The sequence below is a fragment of the Lepisosteus oculatus genome, chromosome 19, assembly GCF_040954835.1.
Source record: "Lepisosteus oculatus isolate fLepOcu1 chromosome 19, fLepOcu1.hap2, whole genome shotgun sequence".
Lineage (NCBI taxonomy): Eukaryota > Metazoa > Chordata > Actinopteri > Semionotiformes > Lepisosteidae > Lepisosteus > Lepisosteus oculatus.
This window is the reverse complement of record NC_090714.1, coordinates 3410203-3430823: the sequence shown is the minus strand read 5'-3', so window position 1 is coordinate 3430823 and position 20621 is coordinate 3410203. Positions and strand designations below refer to the sequence as shown.

Genomic DNA, 20621 nt, shown 5'->3' with positions numbered 1-20621 from the left:
GTGGTTGTGTAGCTGCGTGCCATATTGTTTTGGATATGGGTAGCATAAAGGGGCATTGAACAAGGCGATTGTCACACCCCACACTCTCCCTCGCAAAGGGTGTTCCATTCCCAGAACCACTGTTTCACAATCTCATTCCTGATTGAACCCATCACATTCTCACATGCACTAGATTCCATAAATTCTCACTCCCTAACCAATTATCCAACCAAGTCCCTTTCCTTTCAGTATTTAAACTCCCCTCACACACCTTCCCATGCTCACTATTGAGAAGCCTCTTGTAGTATTCTCCTGTGTGTTTCTGAGCCTTTTGACTGATCTCCTGTTGCTAATCTTTGCTCCCACCTTTTGACCTCGCCTTCTGGATTTTGTCTTTTGGATTGTTTTTGGATATCTCTTGTTACCAGACCCTTTGCCTCCCTATTCGACCAAGCCTTTGGATTTCGTCTTTTGGGTTGTCCCTTTGCTACTCTGCATTCTGTGGGATTCAGTTCCAGACCTGAGGTGCTGTCTGTGTGGAGTTTTGTAGGTTCTCACTTGGTTCACACAGGTTTCTTCTGTATTCTTTAGTTTCCTCCCACAGCCCTGTGACTTTCTGGTAGGCTTCTGGGAGAATTGCCCCTGGTGTGAGTGTGTGTGCCGTGATGAACTGGTGTCCTGTCCAGGGTATACCCCGCCTTGCTCCCATTGTTTGCCAGAATAGGCTCCGACTCCCCTGCTACCTTGAACTGGATGAATCAGTTATGGATGGATGTTTTGGTCTTTAATCAATCCACCTTCTCTTTGGGGGGGGGGGGGAAGGGCAACTCTAGATGAGTTGGATAAAATGAGGTCCAATCTGACACTTACACCAGAAGAAAAAAAGGTAGATTGTGTCTCAGGTTTCAGTGACAAGGAGTAATAACTCTTGTGGCACAACCATGTGGTTTTGAGGCTCACCGAAAGTCCCTCAAGCTGAGTAAGATTTATTTCAAAATAGATTTAAGAATGTAATTTGTTTTCAATATTTTAAGCTGGGTATCAGTTCGATTTAAACCCAAATGAAAGAATGTTATCTTCTTGATTTCCTGGAGGCAAAAGATCATGAAAATAAAGATTTCACAGCACCCCGCCTGACAGTGCAAGTTAGCTCATCTGAGTGGTTCAATAGATCACTTTTTTTTTCTCTGTAGTGGTAAAACAAATGAAAATATAAAGGACAGTTTTATTCTCTTTGCAAAGCACGCACTTGCACAGCAGAGAGGCTTCTTCCATGCTCCAGAAACCCTTTGAATAAAGCAGTGCTTCCTGTTCTCGGTTTTAAATGGTTCCCACTTGTGTCCTCTAGTTTGTGTTTCTCTGTTCATTCCGTAGTCGGTTGCGCAGACTTTGTCCATGCCTTTGACAATTCAGAATTACTGTATCTGATCCCCTTGTAGTCCTTTCTTTTCAAGACTAATAAGGTGCAGTTCTTCCAGCCTGCCCATGTAGGACATTCTCTTCAACCCCAGGATGTATCTGCTAGCTCTTCTTTGGGCCCTCTCACTTTTTTTTTCTGATTCCAGAAAAGCCCTTCCGATTTGCCTTTTTAATTGGCATTAAAACGAGATGAAACTGCAGTGAAAAAGGTAGGCGCCTGTGTTCTGTTAACAGCTGTGGCAATGTGTCTCATGCTTGCTCTCCCTGAGTGGGATGCAGGGAACAGCTGACACTGACTGAAACCTTTCTGATCATTTAGAACCGGCAGAAGAGACGCCCAGCCCCACGAAAAGTGAAGATGAGTCGCTGGTTCGACTTCAGCTCCAGCAGGATGGCGGAGACTTGCTTATGTGCACATGCAATGGGGCAGACAGAAAAACCAGCCCGTCGGGTTACCCCGGGCCCAACGCCAGTGGTCTTGGCCAACCAGCCTCTCCACAAGAAGACCTGCCCTTCCCAGAGTCCAAGGCTGGGCAGAGTATTTGCAAAGCATGTGTGAAACCCAAGCTGAAAGACACAAAATCCAGATTGGAATCTGGAGAAGGTACCCCCTTAGACAGAGAATCTTTAGGATCTGGTGGGAAGACAGAACAAAGTTTAGAAGATGGGGGTTCTGATACATCCCATGAAGACATTGCTGAATCTGGAGCTAAGGGAGCAGAAGGAGACACTTTTGAAGATGAATCCTCAGCCGATAAATCACAGGACTTTGAAGGATACACAGATGCAGATGGGGTAGAGAGTGAGTCTCGCCCCCAGAGAGAAGATGTTGAGAAAACAGAGACAAGTGAAGCCCCTGTAGCATCTCTTGAGTCAGAGGAAGAGCTGGTTGAAGATAAAAGGGAGGACCAAGAAGAGACCGCAGAACTGGAGCCTGGTAGGCAGACATTCCAAGATGATGGAAGGCAGGATAACAGAGGAGAGAACCGCGATGCAGAGCCAGATTTCACACAGAAGGAGAATGATCTTCCGGCCCGCGAGGTGCTACTTGAGGAGAATGCAGAACACACTGTGCTCGTTCAGTATGAGGAACTAGGATATCAAGATGAGGAAGACCTACAGGGTTCCTTGGAGGAGGAAAAGGGTGGAGGCCACCAAGGAGAGCAAGAGGAGGACGCAGAAAACCTCAATGTTGAAAAAATTGAATTGGATAAAACAGAAGAGCTAAACCAAGGAGACGAAGCTGCTTCTTTTTCTTCAGAGCAAAACAGAATGGAGGACAATGAAGGGGACAGAGAGGGCCTTGATTCTGGGCAGGAAAATTCAGTAAGCTCCAGTGAGTCCCAAGAATCTAATAGCCCAGGTTCTGAGGAATACCAAGATCAAGAAGGAACAGAAGCTGTAGAGGGGGCTAGTGATAAAGGTCCCGGGGAGGATTTGGGATCTTCAGGAGGGACTGAAGAACCTGCTGAATTCAAGGCTAACGAAACACATGGCGATGAGCTGGACACTACAGAAGGAGGAGAAAGAGAGAACAAAGATGCGGGAACTGCAGATAAGAAGGAATCTTCACTGGAGCATTACAGTTCAGGGTCTGGGGAAGGCGAAGAACTACAGGAAAAGTCAGAAGAGGAGGAGGGTGCCGGAGAAGGAGAACCTCGTGGAGACAATGTCAGGTCAGAGGTGGATGACGGTGAAGAACACGCCACAGCACCTCAGAAAGAGGTTGAAGAACCAGAGGCCCCCAAGCCACATGGAGAGAAAGGTGTGAAACCTGCTCTTGTTAAACAACACCATGGCCTCAGACACCATGCTGCAGTAGACTGAGCTGACCATGTGTCACTTCAGTAGATCTGATTTAATAATAGTTTCCTGAAAGTCTAGATCAGGTTTGGTCAGACCTGGTATTGGAGAGCCACAGTCAGCAGGTCATAGACAGTAGATTACCCTTAAGCCATGTGTAAGTGTTGATTAATTGAGTAAATTCATTGGCTCAAAGACTACAGTAATCGTTGCAATTATTAGGGAAACCTGTACTTCACAAGCTACATCTAGATCAGATCAGACACAAGTCTTACTTTTTGGTAAACTAATTAGTAACTCATTAACTGAGTCATCAATGTACTTACAGCATTGCTTAGCTTTGTTTGATTGGTGATTTATGTCATCTGGACAACACATCTGAAAACACATTTCTGGCGGCTCTGCTGAATTCACATGAATCATACTCATGTTTTTGATGTTTTTGAAGACCAATGCAGTTTCCTTCTGCTGTTAAAAGTGGTAACGTGCCTTAAATCTGGGTCACGTCTGTGTGCCACTTGTGCTTGTTGATTTGAAAGTATTGTTTCTTGTGGTAGAAGACTCTCAACTTTTTGATTCAAAGCATCTTGTTCTTTTTCTTAATCTTTTTCTTAATTTCTTAACTTGTTGGTTGTGTATTTGAAGAAATTACTCACTTTGCCACCTTCATGGTTTGGTTAAAGTGTTTTCTTTGGACACATTCCTAATAAAACCTGCTGAGGCTCAGTCAGTGGTAATGCACTTGAGAAACATTTGAGGAAAATGTCTGTTTTACTTTGACTTATTTGAGACAAGTCCAGATAATGTGAGTGTCTGTAATAAAGCTCATCCTCCGAAACTCCAAATGGTGGCTGTCTTTGTACCTCAGTTCAAAGATCTGATTGTCTTGGCTACTCGTGAAGGAGGCCTAGTGATGGACAGACATTGGACAATGTTCGAAGAGCAAAGTGTGCTACAGCACAATACATGGGTATTGGTACAGCCTTGTTTGTATCTGTTTGGGCTGGTTGACCAAACTCGCCGTGTTTATGGATGATAAAGATTTAGTTTAATCCAAATTGGTAGTAAAGCGATTGATGTTAAATAGAAATGGTGTGTTCTGACATTCCGCCCTGCCACTATAAGGACATTTGTGAAGAATTCAACATGCTGTTCGTGTTCAAGCCTTGCCTGCTTTTGTACAATGAAGGGAAGATGCTCTCTAGCACAGCAAAGACTAAGCGTTTTTAAGACTAAGACGTTTTGCCAAAATCATCAGGACAAAAAGCATTGTTGAAAGAAACCTGGAAAATCATTTTCAGTACAGCAATGAATTCATAGAGATCCCTAGACACCTTTCAAGAGAGAATGGTTTCTTGTCCTTGCCTAATTTCCACTGGGGGCTCTCTCAGAATTCTCCTTGATTCCCTCCTTAATTTCACTGGCTAAATACTTTCTCTGTTGTTCCTTGTCTGTTGTGTGGTTACAGTGGTGATACAGAGTGGTTGCTGTCTGTCACCACCTGTGAGAAGAAGTGTTTCAGGATTGAAGTGATAGTTGCTATTTAAATGCAAAATGCTTTTAATTGTTTTAAAATTATGCATCCTACAGAATTACAATGAGTCAAGACATCCACCACATTTGAGACAGAAATTGAAGAACGAGTTTGGCCAAAATGCCTATATTTAACTGCCCATCCAAAGTGAACGATGTGGTCGTGCGTTATTATGCTGAGCTATTTGTGGTAGCCACATGATATCTACTGTATTGCTGCTTGTTCCTCAAGAATAACCTTGCGCCGTAAATAAACCAGCTCCAAAGTGCTTACCATAAGGCCTTCAAAGGCCAATTGCTCTCTGTTAACAGTCATTTCTTACCACTGATTTATAAGGTGCACTTCTCCTCCTGTCATAACACCAGAAAATTGAAGGCATAGTTTGGACGTGAGATTTACAAGCTATTGTCGACTGTTATTCCTTTCCAGATTGCTTCAGATCTACACTACTGCTTTATGCTGTCACCATTCATCAGAGCATTTTGTCATTAGATACAGTACATACCACAGTAAGCATGCCCACCACACGCAGTAAACTTAAGATGAGGTTCCTGAAATGTCAGCAGTGCCAGGTCATTTAGCACCCTTTATAACACTGCTTAAAGCACAGCCTGCTCATTTAAATGCTTATAAAGCAGAAAAACTGTTTTACACTGCTCTCTATGATATAGTTATAGCCCCTCGTGACTCCTGCCATTTCATTAATTGAGGTGTTTCGAACCTGGCTTGCAAAGGTCTCTGCCCTGCCCATGTCCATTAGACCAGGCAGAGAAGCTGACCTCTTCAATCAGCCAGTCAGCTTCTACTTTGCATTGTGCCTTCTCACTGGGAGCAGGTTCTCCAAACGCTTCACAGAGGCAGGTCCCACCAGGACTCATTGTGCCACCATGTGTGGATGAGCTGCACAGTTGTGGAGGCCAGCCCTTCAAGCTCCTATGTTCATGACCCAAGAACTCCTCAGGACATCTGCTGAGGGTCCTCCAGCAACACTGCCTCTACAGCATTGATTGGCAATGTAAAAAAAAATGCAATTCTTGTATATTTACTGTGTGTCCTTTCTCTCCTTCGCCCTTCAGAAGAAGTGGAGGATGTATTGGTCCCTGTTCTCCGAGACAGATCTCACATTGAGCAGACTCTCAGGCTCAAAGAAGATGCTCCTTCAAATGACTACTCAGGTAGGACCCAGTGTCGCCGCCCTGCTGTCGCCCAGGGAGAGGGGCTGGGGTTGTGGCTGGGTGTGGGGTGGGAGCGGGGCTGGGAGACCACAGGCTCCATCTTTTCAGAAACCCTGGAAGAGGGAGGAGGATGTTCAGTGAGCTCTTGTGAATGTCTGCTTGAAATGCTTGGAATGTCTAGTGAGATGGCTGAGAGGACAGTGTAACTGCAATCTGTAGGAACTGTAAAGAAAAACTCATCCTTATTGTGGCGGTGGCACTCCGTGAATGTCACCGTACAAAGACAAAGCATTAACAAGCAATCAAGCATCCTAGGAACTTGGATGTTGAAACGTGGCTGTTTGAGTATTTTCAGCACCTGTAACTGCTGTGTGCTCTGGGGCAGAGGTTCCCAGTCCTGCTCCACGAGAGCCACACAGGTGCTGGTTCTGATCCAGCCCAGCTCTCGGTTATGCAGGTGATATAATGGGATTAATTTGAACTATTGGACTATTTTTAGCTTTTAAACACACTGGAGGTGAGACCTATTAACTCCTTTGTAAGTGCAATAAAATCCCAAACTTTGCGAGTAGAAAACACCTTGCAGATATAGCAAAGAAAGCTCTTGTTCCTTCAATTAAGGCTTTTGAGAACTTTTCTCAGACAACCTCATACACAGTAGTTAATTGGAGAATCCAAATAAAAACAACAGAAGTGCTATATCAAAATTGCATTACTCAGCCCTCCTGAGTAATGTAGAAAGTGATCATGACTTCATGTGCAGAATTTAAAAATCTAGTCTTAGCCTTTGGAGACAAATTATTTATTTGCTTGGGGCGATAGATTTTTCTAGTCAGGGCATGAACAAGTCCTAAATGAACTGCCATAACAAGATCTCAGGTGTTCCCATTACTTAAAGGAGAACTGCAATGCTATTTTTATACTGTATTTTGGTGTTAGAAAGAATCCGCCTTGATGAGTGCATTTTAAACCTTAATAAAAGTCAAATGTACACCGTAACTTGAAAAACCTCCAATTTACATCACAAAATTGATGGAATTTCCAGGTATGCGCAGCATATTTGAAGTATTCTCCGATTCAGAATGAGGAAAGAAACATTCCAGTGATGTGTTGTAGTTCTGTGACATTGTAAACAAGCAGGCATGAGAATACATCGCTTTTAATCCAATAAAAATACATGTATTGCCCTTGACTTCAAGACGGTTTTGCCAACAAAATTACTTGCTTGTTAATTCCGCATGCAGATCACGTTGGAACATTTCTGCGGTGAAATGTCTGCTGCTCAACCTGTACTTATTCGCTCGTACGGCACAATACATTAGTCATTATGAGGACTAGTGAGCAGGAAGGGCCATGTCACGTCACAATTTGTGGGAACTCAGATGTGTGTTTGTGACGACATGGCAACTCACAGTACCTTCACCAAGTTCACAATTTTGCGCTTAATTCAAAATGTGTACAATCTTTCTCTAACATCAATTAATTTATTCTGTAACCAAGATTTAATAACTGGTCTGAGACATCGGGACTGCAGTTCCCCTTTAAGGACAGAAATCGGACAGGAGTGAATTCACGGGACCGAGACTCAGTCACCCTCCACCCTGCAGGGCTCCTGTTGGATAGGGTGTCCAGATGTTGATACCTGAATCCCATGTGCTCGTGCTCTTTCACTGTCTTTGCAGCGGCTCTCCAGCGCCTCCGCAAAATCTACCACACATCCATCAAGCCCCTGGAGCAGGCTTACAGGTACAACGAGCTGAGGCAGCACGAGATCTCAGGTACGAGCCCGCGGCTTTGTGTTTGATCCGCTCCCTGTCCACAGCCTTCCCCTCCACCTGAAGCAGCCGAAAGCCTTCACAGGCCATGGCTGGAACGTGGTAAACCCATTGGAAGACACGAGTCTCAGGGTCTCTGCTTTGTGTGTCTCTGTCCGGAGCAGTGAGGTTGTCCTTGGCCCATGTCTCCCCCTCCTGCTCCAATCCGTTGGGGAGAAATCCCAGAGCAGATCTGACTACATACCTTCCTGTGCTGCATGTGAATGGGAGGACTGAAGCCAAACGAACCCCTCCACACACTAAGATCTCGGCACATACACTGCACTCCAGCAGCAATTGTCAAACTCCTGGGTCCAGGAGAACGTGCATAGACCCTAAATAGAATCTCTCTATTTAGTTGTCTTTTAGGGGACACTGTGAGGCTAAATCTTAGTGCTACCACAGCTGAGGGGGCTTTGCACTTTTTGGGGGGGATCTTGGCATTTTATTTTTTCATTAGAATCCACTTGTTTTTTGTTGACTGTTATAATAGTGGTTTTGGCTTTAGTGGTTATTAATATAGCTTAGTATGAGAGTGGAGACCAAGCACATTTAACAATCTTTAATCCACATTCATCGGGACCTTCAACAACCTGAATAAAATATACGTCAGCCGTCAATATGACAGAATAGAGTGGCTAATTCATTACATTTACCAGTCAGACTCATTAACAGCATGTATTCCATCCAGAGAGCTTAAAACTTTCTTCTGTATTACAAAATACAGATCTATCAGACATGCCTATTAGCTGAAAATAACGGAAATAAAATAATTAATAAAATAAAGGGAAACGCCGCAAAAAACAGAACAATGCAAAATGAGTAAGATGTGGACTGCAGTGTACATAAGTACAATGCAGTTTAGAATAATTAATATTCTTTGTTTCTAAAGTGCACGGATGCTTTCCCATTTGTGTGTTGCAAAAAATATAAATTTGCAGAGAAAGCATTTGATATGGGGGTTTTGTCTGTTTGGTGCTGTCCACAGTTTGGCTAACGTGAGGGCTAAGCAGGGAGCTTGTTGGACATGTCCTGGGGTTGGGTTGGTTACCTGGAAGTGTTCAGTGTGACTGGGGGTTTTCTCTCAGACTGTTCCACAGCTGCTTCAAAAACCAAGGCAAAATGTTTAAAACAAACTAGGAACGGAAAGGACAACCCATCTGAAAGCAATTAAGGCTTCCAGACATTTCTGTAGAGCTGCAGCTCGTGCTGTCTCGTCCCTGGTGCTTTTCAGACTGAGCCGAAAAGCCTCATTTTCACCAGACATGTGACCATAGTTAGAGCTGGCCTTTTCTTTCCCTTGATATCTCACGCCGAATCACAGAAGAGCCCCAGGAAAATCCACGGAACGAAAATGGAAGAGAAGGCCAGTCCTCTCATCTGGCCCGTGTAGTTAGTAGATTACCGAACTAACAATCTCATCTAGCCTCTTCTTGAAAGAAGCCAGGGTATCTGCTTCTACCACACTTTTGGGTAGCTTGTTCCATATTCTCACAACCCATTGGGCTCAAAGAGCCAAGGAAAGCAACTGAGAATCTCGTCCTTAACTACTCCCTTTCCAATCCGAAGTCCCTGCATTACTGCCTAGAATAACAGATGCCCTTGTTCAGTATAAAAGCATTTGGCTGGGAGTTTTGTTGCTTAGACTGTTGAACCCTCTCTTTCCCCAGCTTTGTTAATCCATACAGTACATCATGCCGAGCCATGGTATTTTAGACTGCAGACTGCTTTGATAAGCACTGCAGGTCTTCGGCTGTCCTCCCTTGTCCTCTGGAAGGAGGACACAGGGGCTCAGCTGGTACTGCTGGGCTCTTGTCAGCACTGGAGTGCGACTAAGTGCCCACTTCTCCCTACAAAGAGCAGGTGCCCAGAGGAGTGTTGTCACTTTCCTGGCACAGCGCTGCAGAATGTCCCGAGGAGACAGAGCAGGCGATGACACAGGGACTGGGGACAGGAGACAGGGCAGTGAAGACAGAGGTCTCACTCTTTTCGTCAGCTACAGTTCTAAACTAAAATTAGGCAGAACCCTTGGTGGGCCATCTTTAGCCCCATGGGACTACACATTTATACCACACACTCTCCCAGGAAGGATGGAAGAGCAAATCAGAAGTATTACCCAGCGTGTTGCACTGACAGTTATAGCATGAGGCTGAAGAAATAAGAAAATAAAGTCACTCACAAAAACATTCTCATTCTGTGTTCTGGCCAAGAAACAGCTGTAAACCTAGAGGAAAGATCTTGAAAATGCTGCAAAAGATCTCATTAGAAACCTTCACATAACACCATAAGACTATTATTGAAACAGTTTGCCATCTGCAGGCAGAACGTGGTAGTAGGACTGAATTCTATGGACATAGAGGATAGGATTGAAATAGCCCACTATATTATAAATGTAAAGGATTGAAACCTAAAATTCATCAAAGGTATCAGATGAAATATAACCATCCAGCAGTTAGGAAATTAAATATATGGCAAGAATTTTCTATTTTTACTCTGAAAAGCACGCTGCAAAAACTGGGAATCAAGCAACTGTTTTCAGGTAGTGGGATTAAAAAGCGTGGGGATTTGTGGATTAGTGCCCTGGTTGTTTTTTTAGAAAAACATCTATATTTGAGATAAGAAGGAAAGTTGTCCATTATACAGTACATACCTGTGTGATGTTACGTGTTCCTGTATGAGTTGGAGATCCCAACCTGACCACAGCTCCTGCTAAAGCCACAGAACAGACGCCAGGATTGCAGACGGAATCTGAAACGGTCTGGGCCCACGAGTGAGCTGCTGAAGGGAGGTTTTAGCTGAAGTAGTTAGTGAAGGGACCAACTTAAAACCGACATTTACTCCGTCGGTTGCCTCAAGGAGCGAGACTCTTAGCTAAGCCGGCAGCGCATCTGCCTCAGGTGTTGAAAATGGCGATCCAGTTCCCACTCACTGTCTTAAATACGCCGCTCTGGAGCCCTTCGAATTCACAGCTCTCTCTCTCTGCTGTGTTCTTGGAGTTCAGGAGGGAAGCAGGAGGGTTCCTTCATTTCGCCAGTTCACAGTTTTAAAGCTTTGTACTGTGTTAGGTGGGTAGGGCTGGTTTTAAGCTGACAGTTCAGTTGCGTTTGTGCCAGGAGCCGTGAATAGGCCAGGACAAACTGAGTGGACAAACACAGCGGCACTTGAAGGCCTGGTGCTCGAATCCTCACCTTCCAGCCTCCTTGTGCAGGTGTGGTATGCAGGGCTGGGATGATAAATGATAAATCATGGAAAGAGCTTTGTCGCACTAATCAGAAGTAAACAGAAGAAACTAAAAACTAAACAAAACACACATCTGTGGCTGAGCTGCAAGACGCAGCACCAGCTGGAGAGACTAACCCTCCCCTCCCCCAGATTAACCCCAGATGCATTCGACAGTTTGCCTAAATGTGGTTTTCTGTGTTTTGTGTTGTCGACATCCATCTCTGCCTGTCTGTCTCTTCGCCTGTCCACTCTCTCTCTGAAAAGGGCCCCAGAGTGGCCTTGTGTTTCTCACTTTTCATTCCTTAGCGACTGAGACACGCGAGTCTCCTCTCTCCCGTACCTCTCTACCAAGTGCTCCTCTACTCCAGCCATCTCGATTGTTTACCTTTTTCCCCATCGTTCCTCTCTCTCTCTCTCTCTCAATCCATCTCTCCATTCACTCTGCCTGATTCTTCCTCCTGTGTTGTTCTCCTGTGCTCACACCCTCTAACAGCCTACCCTGGACGAACGCTAGGGGCTTCGGCGACAGGTGGGTATGATAAAAGCACCCCCCCCCCCGCATGACACTGCCTGACGTTTTAACCCCAGTCACTGTCACTCGCTGCCAGAGTGCCTCTCCCCTCCTGAGTTCTGCCAATCCGCAGTTCTGCTGAATTCCACACTTCCGCACTGCCAATGGAAGAGCAAGGTGCTGACATTGTTGTGGCCACAGGGGGGCAGCAGTGGGAAAGCCTGGTCGGATTAGTTCCCTGTTGGATTTTACCCCACTGCAGGAAGACGGCGTCTTGGACTGTGCTGATTGAGCTTGAAAGACCTGACAATCCTGTGTCCAGAAACCACTCAGGCCATAGTGGTCATCGTCATGTGATTTGTTTCTTAAAATCCGACGATTTATGGATTGAAAATGCTTAAGTCCCGTTTAAAATAGTTTAGTATGGCTGGATGCTCAGGAATGAAACACTGCCCTAAAGGACAGCCCTCACCTCAATTTTTCTTTAGTCTGAAATGAGTGCGAGCGTCCATGTGTGAACTGATAAAAAAAACAAATCTCTCTGAATTGTCTGATTCTGACCATTCACAACTCATGCTATTTCTTCTCCTTGCTGAGACAAGCTACAATAAAGTTGAGATAGCTGCTTGCATGAGGTGTCTCTGTGCATTCCTCCTGAAATCAGCACAATCTGGGCTGCCTGGCTCCTGCCTAATGTGATGGAAGTAAAATCTGTGGGGAACCAATCTGTGCAAATTGGCAGCTCTGCTTATTGTAGTTTTCTCTCTTGGCTCTGATCAGTGCTGTGGATCTTGACTCCTGCCCAGTCAAACACTGACCCCCTGTGCAGACAAGTGCTGCTGGTCCTACAGTCTCCACAGCTTTGTCCTCGCTTATCCTCTCTCCTTGCTTGAGCTTATGCTTGTAGATTTTTTTCTTTTTTCCAGCAAATCATTTTTTTCCCCCAAAAGAGGCTCAATTTGCTGTCAATTGTTCTGTTGCTGCTCTCCCTTATCTCAGTGTAGACGTCACTTAATGTATCCCCAATGATGCAAAACAAATAGCAAATTATTTCTTGCCCACCACCCCACCCCACCTGAAATCCAGCCCCTGTGATTGCAAACTGCTGCTGCAATATTCTGCTGCTTTGGTCTGGCTGAAAGCACTGCTTAGCATGAACTTCTGTTCATGTGTTAAATCACCCAGTATATATAAATATGTATATTGCAAAGGTCTATTTCCCTTACCTGGGACTGTACTGTATATAAATATATGTAGGTTGGGTTCTAGCCAGGCAACAGTGGACCTTCAACTCCATTTCCAATGCAGATCTTTAGTAAAGACAGCTGCTTAATTAAGCAGCTCTCTTCATCATAAATTAAACAGTTCACAATGTTCAACGGAGTAGATGAATGGGCTCGCTTGGCAAAATCCTAAAGTATATCAGAACACATTCATCTACATTTAAATTCATCATTCTTCTATTTAGCGGCTTTGATTTTCAGACAAAAAAAGGTTATGTAGCATTCCATTTCTCATTCTGGCAACTTCAGTCTTCAGAACTGCTGTTCTGATTCATATCGGTACATTTCCCCGTGGAGCAAACAGCAGCGGGCAATATTGTAAAGACTGAGTCCCACACACTGTAACAAGACAGCTTGTAGATGACAGTGGGATGATAGAAACAGCGGTGCTGTTTCTACACCTGTTCAATTCTATAGTACCTCCTCTTATTCTGTGTCCATCCTGTTCAGCTTCCCCTTGAGACACAATGCTCATTTCTCCAATCTCGGGGTGCCCCCGGTCCCATACTGCGGCTATAACAGTCTTTCTCCTCTTCCTCTCGCTCAGACGGGGAGATCACCTCCAAGCCCATGGTGCTGTTCCTGGGTCCCTGGAGTGTCGGCAAGTCCTCCATGATTAACTACCTGCTGGGGCTGCAGGAAACTCCTTACCAGCTATACACAGGTGAGCAGGGAGGGCGGGAGGGATTTCCAACACAAGGGGCAAGGAGCCAGGAGTGATCGATCCGAAGATCTCCTTTGCTGGATTCCTACAGGATCCCAGGAATCTTCCTCAGAGCCATGGCACCAACGCGAATGAGTCATTACATATTAATATGGAACTAGCACAAATAATACATTTACACACATTGGGGAATATTCAGGCAGAGCCTGAAAATGGTGCCTACACCTGCTTTTCTTGTTGCCAATAATGCAGGTTTATCGACCCTACTGTCATTTTAGAGCCCCTGAAGCCTGTTCAAACATTTCTTCTCAGTTTGTTCTTTTCCCCCTTCTCAAGCAAAAGGTAATATGGCTGGAAAAGCTTCACAAACATGGGCTCTAAAGAATAAATTTACCCATTTAACAGTCGTATGTACACTGGTAGTGGAGCAAATTTGCACAACTGACATAAATGCTAGGACAACAAGAGAATTTATACAAGATTCTGGTCTCCACGTGCCTTTCCATTGTATTTACACAGTAAACAACTGCTTGCAAAGGGCAGTTTTACTTTCAGTTTCACCAGATGACTAATACTGAGCAGTGAAGACTACATCTCAACATGGTAATCACCAAAATGGTTGACCCATTTCCCAACTGAATCTAAAATGTGCCAAAAATCACAAGCATTCGATGGATGTGCCTCTGACCTATCACCTATAACGTTGTGTGACAATAGTTGTGCGACTGTTTCCCCTTCGCCCATTCAAATCTTCCTTTCGTAATACACCAGCTCACAGCCAGCTAGCTCTGTTATACTTCCCTACAGTCTTATCGTCTCAAAAAAGTGTGACAAAAAAAGCAAAAGAAGGTATTCTACAATAACTGAGCAGTCAGTTAGGTTATTAAGGAAAACCTTGCTGATACACATACTTTATGATAACAAAAGGTCCACACAGAGTATCTTCTTTTTCTATTAATAATTCCTCAAATTTCAATCCAACATTTCTGAGATCTCTGCAATAAAATCCTCTGCCTATGTTCCTTTGTGCTTTGTGTTGGTACCAGAGTACCAACTCTTCAGTTGTCGCTAGTGTTGTGTCAAGCATCAGCTCTTATTCAAACGTATCGTCTTGCTGTGTTACACCTGTGTTATTTCCTGTGTCACTTCTGAACGCATCGTCCGTTTTGGTGCCAAGTTGCTGGCAAGTCAGATACACAGAGGATTCTGCCTGAACAGAGGTGTGCTTAAATTGAGAACTTTCCTACTTCCTGATTCAAATACAGCATTGATGGTGCACGCCGGCTCATGAAGGCCAAGAGTAACAATGATGGCCTTGGCACGCGAGAAATCTCTGCTTTATGCAAGCGCTGTGACCTTCCTGGCATGGCTTGATTTTCATTTGTTCCCCTTCTGTGGACAAACTTGCTCTCACATTTACTGAAGGACCCTTGTAACGTGATGGGGCAAAGACCTCGGGCCCTGCTTACAGCCTTGACGCTCAGAAAGGCTCTGGTGTGTTTCTACAGGGGCCGAACCCACCACCTCCGAATTCACCGTCATTATGCACGGCGAGAAGATCCGCTCGGTTGAGGGCATCGTCATGGCGGCCGATAGCTCCCGCTCCTTCTCCCCGCTGGAGAAGTTCGGGCAGAACTTTCTGGAGAAGCTGGTGGGCATCGAGATGCCCCATAAACTGCTGGAGAGAGTCACCTTCGTCGACACCCCTGGCATCATCGAGAACCGCAAGCAGCAGGAGAGAGGTACTGATGGGCCCCAAGTCACTGTGGCCTTCGCCTTACCCTGAGGGTGTTTACAGAGACTTTATTCATTAAAGGGGGAATTGCAATACTATTTGTAGATTTTGAGGTTCGAAAGAATCAACACTGAGTACATTTCAAACCATATTAAAAGTAAAATGCACACAATAACTTGTAAAACAAAATAGAGGAAATTACCAGGTATGCGCGGTGCCATATTCTGCGATTCAGAACAAGAATCAAAACTTCCGGTAATGTGTTACATCACTTTTAATCCAATAGGAACACTGCTTTCGACAGCAGGAGGATTTTGCAGACAAATACTGCCCGCAGATCATGTTGGAACATTTCTGTGGTGAAATGTCTGCTGCACAACCTGCACCCATTAGCTTGTCCGTCACAGTACATCAGTCATTACAGGGACTAGTGAGCGGGAAGGGCCGCGTCACGTCACAGTGCTCGTGAGCTCTCGCTCCCGCCCAGGGCGAGACCAGGGGTTTGCAACAACAGCGTCGACCATGCAGCACTTTCACAAAATTGACGGTTTTGTCCTTAATTTGAAATGGGATTTTTTAGATACTGTCAATGAATGTCTTTTGTTACCAAGACTTAACAGCCGGTCGGAGAAATTGGGACGGCAGTTCCCCTTTAAAATAAGCAGACCCAGCATACAGCAGATCAAGTACAGCCATGTGTGCCAGTATGAGTTTGTACATCGGGCAGGATGCGATGTGCTTGGCAAAAGATGACATTTTAATGTGGTAGGGCTCTTAGAACTTCTCACTATAAGTGGGGAAATTAGATAACCCTTATTGAGCTGATCCCGTGCTGCTTCTCTACCTCGAATGGATAACTAGGAGCTCCATCAGTGAAACACCCCCATTCCTTCTGAAAAAAGTGTTAGACTGAATGGCATGCATTAGGATGTCAATCTGTGACTCTTCTACATCGTCTGTGAATGAAATAGTGAATGCATGGCACATCTGAGCTGTTTACGTCTGGAGTTAATCAGATCATTCTGGCTGTTGGGGATATACTCTAATAACCGGATGGCAGAACAATCGTGGTTCCTGCTTCAGTGCCGAATGTCTAAGAGGGTGTGGCGGAGATCCTCAGGCCCTCACCAGTCCTTTCTCTTCTTGCGCTAAAGGCTATCCCTTCAACGACGTGTGCCAGTGGTTCATTGACCGGGCGGACCTCATTTTCGTGGTCTTTGACCCCACTAAGCTGGACGTGGGGCTGGAACTGGAGATGCTGTTCCGGCAGCTGAAGGGCCGGGAGTCGCAGATCCGCATCATCCTCAACAAGGCCGACAGTCTGGCCACCCAGGACCTCATGCGCGTCTACGGCGCCCTCTTCTGGAGCCTGGCGCCGCTGATCAACGTGACCGAGCCCCCCCGCGTGTACGTCAGCTCCTTCTGGCCCTACGACTACGCGCAGGACACCAGCCGGGAGCTCTTCAAGCGCGAGGAGATCTCCCTGCTGGAGGACCTCAACCAGGTGATCGAGAACCGCCTGGAGAACAAGATCGCCTTCATCCGCCAGCACGCCATCCGGGTGCGCATCCACGCCCTGCTGGTGGACCGCTACGTGCAGACCTTCCGCGACAAGATGACCTTCTTCAGCGACCCCGAGCTGGTCTTCAAGGAGATCGTGGACGACCCCGACAAGTTCTTCATCTTCAAGTCCATCCTGGCCAAGACCAACGTCAGCAAGTTCGACCTCCCCAACCGCGACGCCTACCGCGACTTCTTCGGCATCAACCCCGTGGGCGGCTTCAAGCAGCTGTCCGCCCAGTGCTCTTACATGGGCGGCTGCCTCCTGGACAAGATCGAGAAGGCCATCACCCACGAGCTGCCCGGCCTGCTCGGGGGCATCGCTTCAGGGAAGAACCCCAGCCTGACCTCCTGCGAAGCCACCGGCTGCGGGGAGACGCCCAAGAACCGCTACAGGAAGCACTGAGGGGCGGGGGAGGAGGGGGGCGAGAGCGAGAGAGGGAGCGGGAGGGAGGGCAGCCCCCAGCCACGCAGGAGACCCGCGACCTCGGGAGTCGAGGGGGAAAGCACGGGCAGTTTGGGTGGAAAAAGGTGGACTGGAGCAGGGAGAGGCGGGCGGAGGGAGAGAAACGGGTGGGGGGGGTTGGAATATTAGATGACGGCTCCCTCCTCTTTCCCTGCGCGTGCAGCACAGAGCCGTTATCGGTTTGGTGGGGGGGGTGGGGTAAAAAAGGGTCGAAATAATTAAAAAAAAAGAAAAAGTCAAACGGCAAAACTCCCCCCCCCTCCCAAAAAAAAAAAATACCCTCAGACCAGACTTTTGCAGTCAGTACCAGCCCCCATGTAAGTGAATAAAATGTGAAATCTGCGTTTGGCCATTTCGTTGTAGAGTTTTATTTTGCAGAGTCCGTGGATGCCGGCTGGCTCATCTGTGAAAAGAAAATATTGGTTTACCAACAGCAGATAAAACCCATTCTTGTAGCCAAAATAAAAAAGGACCAGTACTTTCCTACTAATTTCTAAAAGGTGGACTGAGTCCTAGTTTACCTGAACCTGTAGATTTAGGTCACTGTTCAACTTTCAAGTTCCACTTGTTTTTGCATATTTCATTTCAATTTGTTCCTCACTGTTCCTAGTTGCTATTTTCGCTCATGTTATTTGCCATGCTAGTTCACAAATCCAGGCGAAGTCTTGTCCTGTACACAGGAAGGGCAACATACCGTCGTGCCATTTCCTTCTTTCCCTGTTGCTGAGGCATGTGGATGCCACCTGCGCTCATTTACCACTGAGAATCTTTTTTTAGCAACTCCCATGCCAAGACAGGAAATCGAGCCAGGAAGCACACCACAGAATTAACGTGGAACACGGTTCATCTGGGTTGTGTAAAGTAAGGTGCACAACATCTCGTGTGGGACCTTCATTAGGGTTTTAGTTCGGTCTGCCAATGCCTTTAGCTTCATGCGTGATACACATGTTGCAGCAATGGAGTGCTGACCCCATCACCAACACAGTGATGGGGCTTAGAGGAGCCCTTTGATCATAAGTACTATCTAAACCAGCTTCTACTGCAGCAATCCCATGGGATTTGATCAAAATCCAAGCTGGTAATTTGCCCTGAGATCAGTTTGAAAATAGGGTCGAATTTTACAATGCTCCCGCTGTTCATCAAAACAAACAGAAAAAGAACTCAAGTTTCTTTCTGTGTGCAAGCAGAGCTACGGGTTTCTTCTGATTTTGAAAATATTTCATGGTGTGTATGCAGAAATGTCAATTAAAAAAACAAAACTGGGATTGCAGAATGGCAAGGCAAATAACGATTTTGCCATTGAGAATGTGCAGGTCCCGGATCTCAGGATGATGTAGTCTGCCTTTTCTTATTAATGTGCTTGGCTTAGCATATTGAGTTACCTGCATGTGAATGTTATGTGCTATTGTAAGTGGTGCTCCTTCTGAGATACATAAAGCAGCTACCTAAGAAAAAAGCTTAAATACCAGACCTGCCCAAAAATGGGAGGTATTGATAAGGGTCTACTGATATTGATATCTCTTTGTGACCAATCTGTTTGCAGTTTTAATGGAGTTTCTACAACTGTAAGACCATATAAAACCTCTGCTTTGTCCAGGAACGTGCCAATCGGTTTTTGTCATGTTCATTCCGAACAGCTTCTCTGAAATGTCTGGGTAGTTACGAGACGAGATAGTGAAAATTTGCGTTCTTGCTTCCAAAGCTTTCAAACCCCTGATTGAAAATTGAAGAAGAAATTTGCCTGACCCTCTCCTCCTTAATGGTGTTTAGAAGTCCCACTTCTCATCGTTAGGAGCTGTCTTTCTATAAGAATGTCACCAGAGTGTCGCAAATTGGAAAATGGCTCTTCAGTTCTGATTGGCAGAACAGAACCATAAAAATGGGACAAAGAGCTTGCTGCTGGGAGAGTTGTGGTGTCTTAGAAATCAGGAATTGCTGTTTTACCAAGTGGAGGAACTTGAATCAAGTAAAATTGTCCTTTGGAGGGAGGGAGGGAGCATAAGACTTTTGTCTTTCTCCCAGTTACACCACTGTCATTTTTAATACAACTCCGCAAACAACGAGAAATGCAGGCACTGTAATCTTTGGCATGCAATTGTGTTATTTGAGACACGCAGCGATCCTTTTTTAACAAAAAGTATTTTCTGAAAAGTAAACGGCAAATTAAAAGCACACTTTAGTTTTTTTAAGTGAGGAAAATGCAAAGAAGTGATTTAGTCCCATCAAACAGATCTGTCTGGGGCTTAAACTTTTTTCCAAGACATTTTTGTTTGTTTTTGTGCTTTCTTCCTTCTCCCGGAACAGATTTTTCAAAGAATGCTCTTTGCAGTACACTCTTCTCGCCCCTACAGCTGCGGTTTTTATTCCTTATTCTTAATTTTTCTGCCTGATTTTGTCTGTTTGACATGGAAAATTAGCGTATGTCTACCAGGTCTGTTCGTGAACAATATGCTGTTGCCCTTTTTGATATTTTGTGGACAGAACAAGTCTATTGCCCTCTACTGAAATGTGGTCTGTCTTTCTACGCAAAGTAGCCAGCTTCTGCAGAGGTGAAGGTGGACTGCAAACAAACCGTTGCCCAGGCTGTGTGTGCCTACAGCCCTGAAGGGCCTTGGTGTGCCTTTAGGGCTACTGAGAAGTGTCGTTGCCCAGACAACGATATGCACTCCTTCGGTTACAGGAGAAACATGGGGCCGGAGCCATCCCAAGGTCCTTGAAATGGGAGAAGTACAAAATGACCTCACAAAAAAGATGAATTCCTTCATCTGCGCGCATCTGTCTTTATTGGCCGGCCTGGAGCTGGGAAGTGACCACTTTCATATGTCAGACCAGACGATCTATTGAAGAGCTTGACCTTATCGGTGTGACCCCGATACACTAGGGGGGTGCCAGGCTGCCGGTTGTGGGCAGGCCCAGAGTTAGAGGCCTGGGGGGCACTGCGGGGCCTACAGGAAAGTCAAGTTACTCAATCCAGAGAGAGGGCGATGTTTAGTTTTGGGCTGTGCTGCCGGGTGCATGCGACTCCAGAATTCCAAACCACTTACTGTTTAATCTCAGCAATATCTCAATAAAAGGTTTCTTTTTTCAGTGGCGACCCGGCTCTTGTGTTGTCATTTCACTCCTCTTCGGTCTGAACGCCGGGGCAGCGCTTGGAATGTGAAGGGGAAAAAAAAAAACAGCGCTCAGCAGTTATCAGTCCTGCTTCCCCTGTTTCCTGGATGACTCCGATGTCCAGTCTGTGAAACAGGAAGTGCCGTGAGCTCCCGTGGTGACGAATGTCGCGGACTTTGTCATGCCAGCTGTTCGTCGCCGCACTCGGCACTTGTGTATCGTGCAGATTCTAATATAGAAACCTCTGCAAAAGTCAGACATTTCTTCTTCAGGCAATATGCTATATTGTGGTGCATTGCACTGTTACTGAGGATGCCATGATTAAATGCTGGAGCAAATAAGCAT

General features: G+C 45.6%; 1 protein-coding gene and 1 long non-coding RNA gene across 7 annotated transcripts in view; one reads left to right on the top strand and one right to left on the bottom strand.

The window, feature by feature from the left end:
• Positions 1-20257, top strand: part of srl (sarcalumenin) — a 37173-nt gene extending 16916 nt beyond the window's left edge. The window contains exons 2-8 of one of the 5 annotated variants that reach the window (XM_015359944.2): positions 1718-3163; positions 5815-5910; positions 7593-7688; positions 11440-11475; positions 13288-13404; positions 14913-15146; positions 16294-20257. In XM_015359944.2, coding sequence (XP_015215430.2) covers positions 1718-3163; positions 5815-5910; positions 7593-7688; positions 11440-11475; positions 13288-13404; positions 14913-15146; positions 16294-17105 — 2837 coding nt within the window. In that variant the 3' untranslated portion in view covers positions 17106-20257. Of the gene's footprint in view, positions 1-1717; positions 3164-5811; positions 5911-7592; positions 7689-11439; positions 11476-13287; positions 13405-14912; positions 15147-16293 lie in introns of all 5 variants that reach the window. The other 4 variants (XM_015359943.2, XM_015359946.2, XM_015359945.2 and 1 more) reach the window with 4 other exon arrangements.
• Positions 1-20621, bottom strand: part of LOC107078950 (uncharacterized) — a 385366-nt gene that overhangs the window by 105697 nt on the left and 259048 nt on the right. The window lies entirely within an intron of this gene.